This window comes from Dermochelys coriacea, chromosome 2 (genome assembly GCF_009764565.3).
Source record: "Dermochelys coriacea isolate rDerCor1 chromosome 2, rDerCor1.pri.v4, whole genome shotgun sequence".
NCBI lineage: Eukaryota > Metazoa > Chordata > Testudines > Dermochelyidae > Dermochelys > Dermochelys coriacea.
In genome coordinates, this window is record NC_050069.1 from 225832316 (window position 1) to 225844618 (window position 12303).

General features: G+C 40.7%; 1 protein-coding gene across 21 annotated transcripts in view; it reads right to left on the bottom strand.

Moving 5' to 3' along the window:
* Nucleotides 1-434: 434 nt before the first annotated feature.
* Nucleotides 435-12303, bottom strand: part of AKAP9 (A-kinase anchoring protein 9) — a 232724-nt gene continuing 220855 nt past the window's right edge. For 16 of the 21 annotated variants that reach the window (XM_043509321.1, XM_043509325.1, XM_043509317.1 and 13 more), the window contains 9 exons: nucleotides 11314-11528; nucleotides 9410-9518; nucleotides 8154-8339; nucleotides 7030-7248; nucleotides 6409-6641; nucleotides 4985-5070; nucleotides 2964-3087; nucleotides 1593-1732; nucleotides 435-956 (listed from right to left, as the gene is read on the bottom strand). In XM_043509321.1, coding sequence (XP_043365256.1) covers nucleotides 913-956; nucleotides 1593-1732; nucleotides 2964-3087; nucleotides 4985-5070; nucleotides 6409-6641; nucleotides 7030-7248; nucleotides 8154-8339; nucleotides 9410-9518; nucleotides 11314-11528 — 1356 coding nt within the window. In that variant the 3' untranslated portion in view covers nucleotides 435-912. Of the gene's footprint in view, nucleotides 957-1592; nucleotides 1733-2963; nucleotides 3088-4984; nucleotides 5071-6408; nucleotides 6642-7029; nucleotides 7249-8153; nucleotides 8340-9409; nucleotides 9519-11313; nucleotides 12197-12303 lie in introns of those variants that run through there. The other 5 variants (XM_043509336.1, XM_038391649.2, XM_038391643.2 and 2 more) reach the window with 2 other exon arrangements.

The window sequence follows — 12303 nt, forward strand, 5'->3', positions numbered from 1 at the left end:
AATAAATGTGAACTTAAGCTAGCCTGATGCTAACACTAGTTAGTAACAAAACTTTGTGGCTACAACAAAGTGAAAAATCTCTAACTACTACATCTCCATTTTTAAAGACTAATATAAAATACAGCCCTTATCTGGCAAGCTGTTGCCTTAGGAAACTCCCCTAGTTCTAGTTCAATAAAATTATTAGGAATTAATTTTACTCAGTCACTCTACATCAGGCTGAATCTGGACTTCTTCCCTAGGCAGCTGCTGGCAGTGCTCTAGTGCTTACCAGGAATCCTCCTTGCCTATCTCACCCCTTTTCTTGCTGGTTTCAGCTTCAGAGAGTACTTTTTTTTTTTTTTTTTTTTTTAAGGCAAGAATCAGAGTTTGGTTACCTCTTAACAGTGTACACAAGAAATGCTCCTGTACTTAAAATAACCTGAAACAACAAGTAAAAGGATGAAGTCATCTTTATTTCAGTACTTTGACAAAATACCCTTAAAATTCAAAACTTCTACCTTACAAAAATAGGTCTCTACAAGTGATATATTTTGTCTGCACTGCCAGTAGCAAAGATTAGGACAGAGTTGTGCACTTTTGTCAGGAAAAAGTGCAGTACACTTAGCTACACATTCAACAATCAAATACACAAGCGTCATCTCCTGGCATCCCATTTGATAAATACACTTTTTATAACTTAATCATTTAAATTAGCATTCCACAAATATACATGTCACTTAATGATTTTTGAATGAACACAAAGTACCTATAGACATAAATTCCAGTCTGTGCGGATGTGCCAGCAAGGGAACTGTGTAATCATACAGCTGTGTTCTGGTTGGTCCCACAATGTACACATTATACAAAAGCACAGATTTACAGGAAGGTAGTTCATTCATCATTACCAGTGATGGAGATGTTGAAAGGATATTATCTTCTAACACCAGAGTGCAAATGAGTGTAGGAAGTAGAACCTGTAAGATTTAAAAAAAATTTTAGTGCTTGGATGATTTGTAGTCAGCATTAGTTATCTGACATTTCTGCAAGACTTCAGCTGACCTGTGCAGATTCTCCTATAAAGTAAAAAGATACACTTTAACAAAACAGAATTTAGAAACAAGTAGTTTTGTTCTTGAAGTGGTTTGACTCCTTATCAAACTAGAGGTGGGTCACTCTGAACAGTTACTGCTAGAACTTTCTTCCAGTAAGAAATACTGGAGTTAAACCTTTGCAGCACGTTTAATCACACTTTCTGAAATGTATCATCCAGTACTTGTCAGCATGTGAATAAGGCAACTGAGCCAAACAGCACAAAAGCGGATTGAACAGGAGGAATCTTGATACAAGAGAGTTTACAAAACCACTCCCCCGTCTCTCTTAGATGTTGATTAAAACCTTGCTGCAAATTTATTAGACAGCCCCAGCAAAAGCTTCAATACGTAACTGAATAGAGTTTTGTTTCTGACCACTCTCTCATCGATAGTGGGCTTTTTGTTCCTTGAGTTCAGCTGTGAGTTTTCCCCTTTAAGGCTGAACCAGCATATACTTTCTAACTCAGAACAAAGTATTCTGTGTCTTTGAACCAGGAAGAGGAAAGTGAGTATTTTTACCTGATTGTACGCTTCCAAGTCGTCTCTGTAGTGCCTCCAGTCGATTGATATAATCTGTTAAAGCTCTGTCAGGATCATAATTCTGCAGCTGAGAACATGCAAGGGAAGCTGGGCTTAAATCAACATGGATGCCCTGGAACCTATCAGAAGAAAAACAGTGAGCTGTAGATTTCCAAAATTGAAGTTCCTGTACTGAAATTCTGTTTCCAAAAGAGAATGTAGCTGCAATCTTACGAATATTAAGTATACATATATGCTGCCTTTTAGAAAATGAGTGCTCTACTGAGGGTACGTAACTGGCTCCCCAGTTTCTTGGACACATTGTCCTTCCCATCTGATTCTCCGCACGGTATATCTACACTGCAAAAAAGATCCATGACAGCGAATCTCAGAGGCTGGTCTAGGGGCTCACAGTTCGGTGCTAAAAATAGCAGTGTCAATGTTTCTAATTGGGCTCTGAAACCTGGCAAGGGTGGGGTTCCAGAGGCCAAGCGGGAATATCTGCTCTATTCTTCAGTGCTGTACTGCAAGTCCTGTGAGCTGGAGTCTGACTCAGATGTGCTGCTGCAAGGTTGTTTTTGTTTTTTTTTCCCTTCAGTGTAGATGTACCCTCAGCTGCCTACCTTCCCTGCTAGTCCCAAGATTTCTGTTGCATTTCTTTGAGGCAAAAATCACAAGTAAGTTTCCAACTGAGACTGCATAAAACATGCAGAAATAGCAGTTTCAAGTACAATTGTTTTAAAAATTTCTTCTAAGAAAAAGCAGGATGTTTAAAGAATATCTCTATATGGTTTTAGTTCTCCTCCATAGTTCCCAGCTGCTAAATCACATTAAAGACCACTACAACTAGATTAAATACTTTTCCATGTAACCAACTACTGTAGTTGTCATAGGTTATGAGATTGCAAGTGCGAGGGGAGACTGTGTTTGTACAGTAGTGGGAGAGGAAGTGTCCACGGCCCTAGGTGAAAATACATCCCATAGCTTGAGAAGCATTGGAGCCTGATTTTTCAGAAGTGCTTGCCTCTAGGGTGAAATACTGGCCCCAATGACTTCGCAGTGAAATCCTAGCACTGTTGATGTCCTAGTAATGATGCTCTGAATGCCCATAGATGAGGGCTTGGCATGAGGAGCTAGAAGCATTTTACATAATTTTGAAGCAACCCCATTTTCTTATTTATTAATACTGTTGATGGTTTCTGAAGAAAATTATGTTCATCAGAAGGGTGGAGACTGCAAGGTTAGACCTTGAACAGAAAATATATAGTATATTACATATCAAAATGTGAAATTTCCACAATCCTAAAGTGCATTGGTATTAATTGTAGAAATAAACTTTTCAGACAAAGAATAATTATTTAACAAACTTACCTGTGTTGAGAATTTATAGGAGATCTGAGAGACTCTAGTTCTGATCTAGATCTATCAGAAGAATGTCTTTGTTCTCCATAGAACTCCAGACCACCAGCTAATGAATCAGGCCTTAGCTCATTACCTAAAACAACAAACAATTTTTTTTATAGATAATAGTTATCAGTTTATGAAAATCAGACACTTTGACAGATATCCCAGGTGCACTCTTTGTTTTACATGTGGTAAAGTTAGTTTAAAAACTACAGCTAGTTAAGGAAGTGCAGCTATTACTGCCCACCCAAGCTGACCAATACTGTTTACTTGTTCTCCTTCCTCTGCCTACAGCCATTTCTTGTGTAACACTTAGTCCTTGCTCCAAAATAGCTTACAGTCTGTCTTTTAGTTCTGTGTTTGTACAGCATGTGGTATAATGGGGGCTTCATCCATGACTGGGGATTGTAGCCACTGCAGCAAAATAGATAATTATTAATAAAAGCAACTGCCACTGTTTGATCACCTGTTTTGACATCTAATCTGAAATTAGGAAGGCCACAGACTAGATAAGAAATACATTTACATATACTCAAACTGCATCTCTTAGAAGTTTAAGACCACGGAAGTCTCAAACAGCTGTAACTGCTCTTCTGTTTAGTAAGAGTAATTTTTGTAAAATGGAAACTTTTATGTTCTACCATGAGCTTTCCCAGCATATAACTATAGGTTGCTTCCCCTCCTCTCATTCAGGTACAGTAGTTACAATTTTTCAGGCTCTTGGTGCTTCCTGCTACCAAGATCCAGTCAAAACTTCCTTGAGGCGCATTCAAAAATAGCTATTTTAACTGTACACAGTAACTATGAATATTGGGCGGAGCTTTACAACCAGGACTGGGAGCTCTGCAGAAAAAGTTTTCAGGCAGAAAAGTTAGATTTCCTTTTCTACTCCATAGGCTGGAGCTAAGGGATTCTGCTGAGCAGTACCCTAATTTGCACTGTACTGCGTAATTTAGAACTATAATTCTGCTGTAGCACTATATTAACACCATAATACTTAGTGCACATGTAGTTTGCACTTCCAGTTATTTCCCAGCAGACTCTCATTCAGCCCAGGAGGCTTTCTTGAACCTCAGGAAATAGAGACTACTTCATTCTGTTAAGATTTCTTGAGTGGAGACCATGGGTGAAATCCTGGCTCACCATAAGCAATGGCAAAACTCCCATTGACTTCAACAGATTCAGGATTTCACCCCATGTTTACATAGCCAGGCACAAGTAAAAGGCTTTTTGACCTCCCTCAGCCAAATGGAATCAGATTTCCTGGATTTTAGGTACATCCAGGGTAGAGCTGGCGCTAGGCATAAGCAGACTAAGCAATTGCTTATGGCCCTGCTCAGCTAAAGTGGGCCCCCTATTCACTATGTGTTGGGGGAGAGAAGGGGCAAAATTTTCCTGCTGGGACCCCCATGGGCTAGCACTACCTCTGATCCAGGGGCCATCAGAACTTTTTTGTCTGGGTTGGAGTTAAGACAAAAAGGGAGGAACTATTGCTCAATACAATGGTCAGCAATGTTGTCTCATCTGCCCTTTCATCAGGCTGTGTGGTGGGCAGTGTGATATTCATGGTTCCTGCCTGTTCATGCCCTGAGAAGGATTTACTCAGTGAGCCACCCTTCGTAGAGCTGGGGGAAGGGTCTCTGATACCGGAGAACACTTCAGCGGACACAGAAAAATCTCACATTTCACATGCTCCCCTTTGCTTAAGATGAAGCTGCTACGTTTTAAAAAAAACTCCTGCGGACAGATTTGCATCTGATGAGAAGCAAGGTACAAGAGAGCTCAGACTAGTGTCTATGCTGAATGGAGTGGAGTGAACTGCTGAAAGGGTTGCCAGAAAGCTGAGAAACAGATAGGTCTAACACCTGAAATGAAGGGGAAGGATAAACCCATTGGTTCCAGACCATGGAGGTCGAACTAAAATGTTCACTCAGCACTAATATATTCATGGATGATGTTTCTTCAGACATTGCCAGTCAGTGATTTACCTGTGTTCTGGCTAAAGCCATCCCTGTTGACGCTTATTAAATTAGAACCTGTAACTCGGTGCCACCGACGAACCAGGAACTTCATTCTGCATTTAAAATAAAAAGATACTTTAGAGTAAGCCAAATATTTCTTTATTTAAACAACAAACATATAATGGTCCAGGGGGTATAATAATCCACACAGCAGCAAACTGAGTAAGGCAATAGACTTTTAAAACCTAAAGAACCTGGATTAAACAGAAACAGAATTTATCTAAGAAAAAGATATGGGCCATATTCTACCTTCAGTTATACCTATACAATTCTAGTGATGTCTGAGTATTGAACGGGTCTGACTAAGGGCAGCATTTTTCCTAGATATCTACAATTCTTAGCATTAATATCTTAAAATATAAGACACAACAAATAACTGCAAAAAATTTCAGCCCCAATGCAGAAAAAAGGTCCATGATAACAGTGGTACATTCTAAAGTAAAACCCTCAGTCACCAGGTCCCCCATCTTGCAAACACTTTCACTCATACTTAACTTGAGGCATGTGAGTAATCTGAGTTCAGGGGACAGCTCATGTGCCTGAAGTTAAGCATGTATGTATTTTCAGGAGTGAGGCCTCAAAGGAATTTAAAAACCAGAGGTAGCCACAGTATTTACTGCTTATACACAATATCCTCTCTCCATCATCTCCAAAAGGCTTAATTATAACTTGATTTCTTAGATACAATTCCATTTTATGGATTACAATGCCTGTGTTTTAAGGGATTGTTTTTACTTTAAAAGAAAAAGTAGGTTACAGAAAAGAAACAATGATACATTTCTAAAATACACAGGCACTCTAAAGACGTCACCAGTAATTCATTAGTAATTTTTAAAGCTTGTTATAATAACTCATAAATTCTGACATCAGTGGATTACAACACGGAGCCAGGCTGCTTTGATTTACATTTGTGCTGCAGAATATCTTAAACAGCTTGCTCCAGTCTTCTACATTACCAGTGCTCTGTGTAACTCTGCATTCTGTTTAAGATGCACTATTTTCATGGTTACCAAGACTTACAATTTAGAGTGTATCACAAAAAATGGTGAATTACACAAGATTTATAAAATATAAGGCCCTATGTGAATTGCGGGATGATTGTCAAATAATTGTGGCTGAGTTTTGGACAAGACATGGAAAATCGTAGAAAAGTAATAATGGACCTGTATTAACTGTGGTAATTTGGAATAGCTGGCCGCCCTTGACAGACAGTGGGGCTGATTGTTAAAATGCAATATACATACACCTGAATTCAGTATCGAAATTGCAGTGGAAGCCTAATATTGTGGGATCTGCAATTTTGCAATATCACAAATTAAGTAGGGCCTTAATAAAATATATGTTAAATTGCATGTTCACATTTGGTTAACCTGTAACTTCCTGTGATTTACCTTGAAATTGCAATGGACACTCTGACCACAGAGCGAAATCTGGTAAAACCCTTTGAACGATGTGTAATAATTTCTAGGTCAGTGTATAAAGGCTGTCCACCCATTCTCGCAATGAGGGCCAGGGTGGCTTCTTCACACTCTTGGAATCCACCTACTAAGAGCAGTAAGTATTTTTTCTGATATATGAGAGCTTTCCGAAAGCTCTCTGCTCTCAGGTATTTTCCATAAATTATCTAGATGACAAGAAACAAAGAAAGCATTCAGAGGACTGTTACAATTCCAAGATTTTTGATATCATTATTGTTGAAGTTCATCTGTGATTATTCACTTCCTGCCTGCACTAATGCTAACATTCTTTGAATACCATAATATAGGGATGTTTTGACCTGCAAAAAAAATATGTAACTTACAGAAGAGGGGCATGAGTGTTTTTGTGTCTTTACCCCAGGGAAAGTTATAATGGAGTTCCAGGTATTTAAGACCAAGCCTCTGAAAACTGAATCATACTGATGTCCCCAGTTAGTCTAAATGAGAATGATGGTGAATGCAATGGAAAACAGGCCCAGTTCTACAAGACAGTCCACTGTGCTGAGAGAGTGCAGTTGGTGATGAGCTTCCTACCTTTAAAACAGCATTTTCAGAATTCGATCCCAATTCTCTCAGAAAAGCTTCACTCCTTAGTTCTGCTCTCAGTTTGGACAGCTCTGCATCAGCTTGTTTCAAAGATTTCTGTAGTGACAGCTTTTCTCTGTTCCAAATCTCTTTCTCAGAGACAATGAGTGTATCGATATTAGCTCCATTGTCCAGTGAATGTCTAGAAGACTGCAGGGGGACCAAACCCTATTTTTAACAACACATCTTCTTATCATTTATTCATTGATTCAGTAGTGTGCTCATCACATTACTAAGTGGGAAACCCAGGTCTGATGTGAACCTTGGGCCCTCACACTTCAGGATAATGGGTTGGGAGCACTGTGAGATGATGCTATTAACTTCCATGGAGAAGTATACTCATTGCATCTGTCCCAAGAACCCAAACTAACAGCAGTCTTATAGTAGTTTTATAGTCTTAAAAACACCTTGAGTCTGTTAGCTCCTTGTGAGGAGGCACAAGATACTTGCAGGGAAAATGGCAGCCAACTATGCAAAAGTGATGAAAACACAAAGTGTCTGTCTATGGAAAAAGAGTTTGCCAAGGCACGCTGATTACAGATGGGGGGGGGGGAAGGGGGAGGAGGAGTAGGGAAAGAGGAAAAGAAAGGTAGAAAAGTTAATCACCCTTCTTCCCCTCCTCTTAGACTGCCAGCTCACTGAGTACTGAACAGAACTTGTGTAGATATATTTCATGTGAAAACAGGGTGATGCTTTTTAGTCTATACCAGGGTGGCCAACCTGTGGCTCTGGAGTCACATGCGGCTCTTCACCTAGGCACAGATTCCAGGGCTGGAGCTATATATGCTAACTTTCCAATTTTCTGGGGGGTGCTCACTGCTCAACCCCCTGCCCCTTCCCCTGAAGCTTGCATGCCCTTGCTCCTCCCTGGAAGCACACGTGAAACAGCTGATTGCAGTGGGCAGGGGGGAATGGGGGAGAAGGCGCTGATTGGTGGGGGCTGCTGGCAGGCTGGGGGGGCTGCTTGGCTCTTGGCAATGTACATTAGTAAATTCTGGCTCCTTCTCAGGCTCAGGTTAGCCACCCCGGTCTATGCACATTTGTTTATGGCAATACATAGAGAAGATACATACATAATCCCCACAAAGTCCTCTCTGTCGGTATCGTCTGAGTTCCTCCTCCAGTTTCAAGGCAGCATTCCTCAAATTGTTCTTTTCCTCACTCAGTCTGCTGACAAGCCCTGTCAGCTCTGCATTCTGTCTCAGCAGTTTTTCGGTTAGTGAGCTAGCAGCGGCTGCAGGGGGCAACACTAACTTCAGCTAGAAAGGAAAAAACTTGCATGAGATCAGATTGATACAACTCCTACCCTAGATGACGAGTTTTGTGGATGATAACAGAGCTTTGTTACTTTATCTGAGAAATTGGAAAAGTGTAATGTTAATCTAAATAGGTGAGTTACAACACAGGTACAAAGTATCAGAGTGGTAGCCGAGTTAGTCTGTATCCACAAAAACAATGAGGAGTCCAGTGGCACCTTTAGAGACTAACAAATTTATTTGGGCATAAGCTTTCCAGGTAACTCCCCTCTCTTCATGTGCCAATACATATTTATGTCTGTATCTGTAATTTTCACTCCATGCACCTGAAGAAGTGAGTTTTTCCCCACCAAAGCTTATGCCCAAATAAATCTGTTCATCTTAACGAGGAGTCTGGTGGCATCTTAGTTTTTACACAGGTACAGTGACTTTTTATGGTATGTTAGAGCAGAACATTTCAACACAAACTAATCTATTATAATAATAATGTGCAGTGTTTATTTTTATTATGTTCATATTTGTTTCTAAAAACCAAAAGAGCAGTTTTCAAGTTAGTGCTATCTTAGAACAAAACAAGGAAAGCTAATTCTGAGCTACTTTTAAAACAGATGCTTCACACTGATGTTGGCTTTCAGGCTGAGCTCAGTCAAGAACCAAACATTTCCCAAGTGTTATTCTTTGTGCCAGACTGCCTCATTAATGTTCTGAACATTCATAATTGCATGCAGATTTTCCTGTTGCATTTCTCTTGGTACAGACTACATAGTTTAAGTAAATGGCCCGTAACAACCTGATATAGTAAATATTAGACACTGATTTTTCACATCTGGGAAATATTGAGTAAAGTTTTTCCCACAGTAGGTTGCAGCTATACGAGTTATTTTTAGTAACTTTTAGTACTTTTCCTAAAGAGAATGCTAGGAAATGTGATATATAAGTCAATTTGTGATTCCTTCTCCAAGCTGACAGGTAAAAAGGAAAGGATTTACAGCACTCTTTGCCAATGTTAAATGAGCACAGACTACAGTTGACTTTTCACTGTACAAGTTTACCAGAAGTGATTATGTTCTCACCCCTTCTAGCTGGGACAATCCAGGTAATGTTCCCAACAGTAAAAGAACATCTTCAATGTTACTTTGTACCCCAATAAAGTTGTCATCATCTGCTGTTTCAAACTGTAACCTGGAATGAAAATCGCAAATATTTATAGTGTATGCAGTGTAATACAATGTAACAACAGTGAAGTATACAGTTCTATAAAGTACTAGATTTGTGAAGGAAAGCATAGGGAAAATGATTGAAATTTCAAAAGGAGACAATGCTATGATGAACCCAGTTCTCACAAAGTAGAACTGTATTTTTCTGGTTATTGATTTTTTTTTTTTTTTTTTTTTTTTTTTTTTAGCAAGCGCTACTTTCATTTTTCTGTAGACACTGTTAATAAATACAGACATTAGAAAATCTGGCCATTTCTCAAGTAAAGACACTCACAGTCCAAAAGGGTTTAACAACATTCCAGAGTGCTCAGTTTCCCATTTAAGCACCTAAATTAAGCTGTCCAGAGTTTAAACAGCACTCGGCACTAAGCACCTACTGTTGTTTGGAAGGGGAGCTTTACAGTGTTGAGAACCTTTGGACTTTTGGACCCCATCTCCCCAAAATTCTTAAACCTTTGTGACCAATTGTAATTGAGACATTTTCAGAAGTGCAGAATATGTTCAAAGTATTGCACTTCACACTAAGTTTTTCTGATATTAAATCAGTGTAATAGCAGAATCAAAAACTGATTCACACTGGGCTTCCAGGCTGCAGGTGTCACAAATAAAGTCCCCTCTTAGCAAGGTGGTTGCAAGTAAAATAAGGTTCAGAAATGTCAATCTGAATGAGTATTTTGCAAAAAAAATTCACAATTTAGAGTCCCTGGTAATCCTTTTTGTTTCACTATGTGATTGTTCAAAGCATTACTGAATACAATTACTCAATTCTTTTTAGGGGTTTTCTGTCTACATCAAGCTCGAGCCCTCCCACCTTGCACAAGAAGCCGCCTTTTTTAGTCTGAACTGATGAAGGATTACACTAAGTATTAATATTTAGAACTGGATTCACTACTTTGTGATCCAGTTTTATGCTGGTGTAACTTGACTAAAGGTACACAACAAAACTAGAACAGTGGTCTCCAACCTTTTTACACCCAAGATCACTTTTTGAATTTAAGGGCAACTAGGATCTACCCCGCCCCTTCCCCAAAGCCCCACTCCATCCCTCCCTCTCTCTGTCACTCGGTCTCCCCCACTCTCACTCACAACCGGGCTGGGGTAGAGCGTTGGGGTTCAGGCTCTTGGCTGGGGTCAAGGGATTTGTGATATAGGAGGGGGGCTCTGGGCTGAGCCTGGGGCATGGGATTTGGGGTGAAGAAAGGGGTGAGGGGTGCACCTCTGGGAGGGAGTTTGGGGGCTCCAGACTGGGGCAGAGTGTTGGGGTACAGTAGGGGGTATGGGGTGCTGGCTCTGGGTGGAGGAATCAGGGATGGGACTTGGGGTGCAGGAGGGGCTCAGAGCTGGGGGTTAAGGAGGAGGTTTGCAGTGCAGGAGGGGCTGTGGGGTGCTGGCTCCAGGAAGGGGCTCAGGGTTGGTTTGGGATGCTGGCTCTGGAAGGGGACTCATGGCTGGGGTGCAGGAGAGGGTTCAGGGTGCAGGAAGAGGTTGGGGTGCTGGCTCTGGGAGGGGGCTCAGGGCTGGGGGTTGGGATGTGGCCTCCTGCCGGGCAGCACTTACTTCCAGAGGCTCCCAGTTGGCAGCGTCGCCGGAGATTGTGATCGACTGGGAGATCCTCTAGGATCGACCAGTCGATTGCGAGCGACCAGTTGGTGACCACTGAACTAGAGTAACACAGGAATGGAAATTCTGATTCATGTGCCAAGATTCTACAGTTTGTTGGCTGCTACTAACAAAAACATGTAGCTGAAGATGCATCTAACCTGCTGGCGGCTTTGTGTGCCAATTGTTTCAGCTTTGAAGATACATTTTGTAGCTTTTGTCTGATGTTCTCCAAAACTTTACTTCCTTCGTTTAGATCAGCTTCTCCTTTCATTTCAGTCAGTGCGGGGTAGGTAGAGTCATTCGTTTCAGCTCCTTCCATTTTCTGCTGTAGAACCCAATTTCTTGTTCTCTCATTGGATGTATCCCAAGTAGTCTGCATATGTATGTATGAAAATGCAAATGGTACATATATTTCAATTGAAAAACACTTAAAATGTAACCCGTTTAGGTCAAATTACAGACAATAAAGTGCACGTTGAGTCAAATTCTACACTGAATTATGCCCCGCGTAACTCTATTTACTTGAATGAGGTTGTATGTGGTTTTAGTCAACACAGAGTTTTGTCCATTATTCCTCACCTTTAGCAAATGTGTGATATTTCCAACACACACTTCTAAACACAGGACAACATTTTAGTGTATGTGGGGTTACACACCCCTTCCAAATGGGCCCAGATATACCATGAAAAAATGGTGTTCCTAGGCACTGTATTGTGCCTGAGGCCAATCCTATGCACTTGGAGCATTCCTGAATAGGAATAATTTGTTCAACCGGCTGGGTGCTGGGACTACAGCTTGGTCTGCTTGGCAATGGATATGTGTCTGTGGACATACAGTCAGGCTTTGCTTACTTCTCCAGTTGCCACTCTCAGTTACCCCCCTCTGTGATTTCAGTTGCACAGGACACATGGAATGGTGTCACTAGATCTTTCTGAAGTAGGCAGAATTGGAGTGGTCTAATGCTCCTGCCCATTATTTTGGCAGCCATGCTGTGCATCACCAGCCAGGATTTAGCCCAAAGCAAGGAGAATCTCCAAAAGACTTAATTTAATTAAGTCTGAATTAAAAGATAAGAAATTAATCTGATGAAAATTGCTCCCCAACTGCCCATCTATCTAATCAAACTAGAGATTTAAGAGCACAGTGAC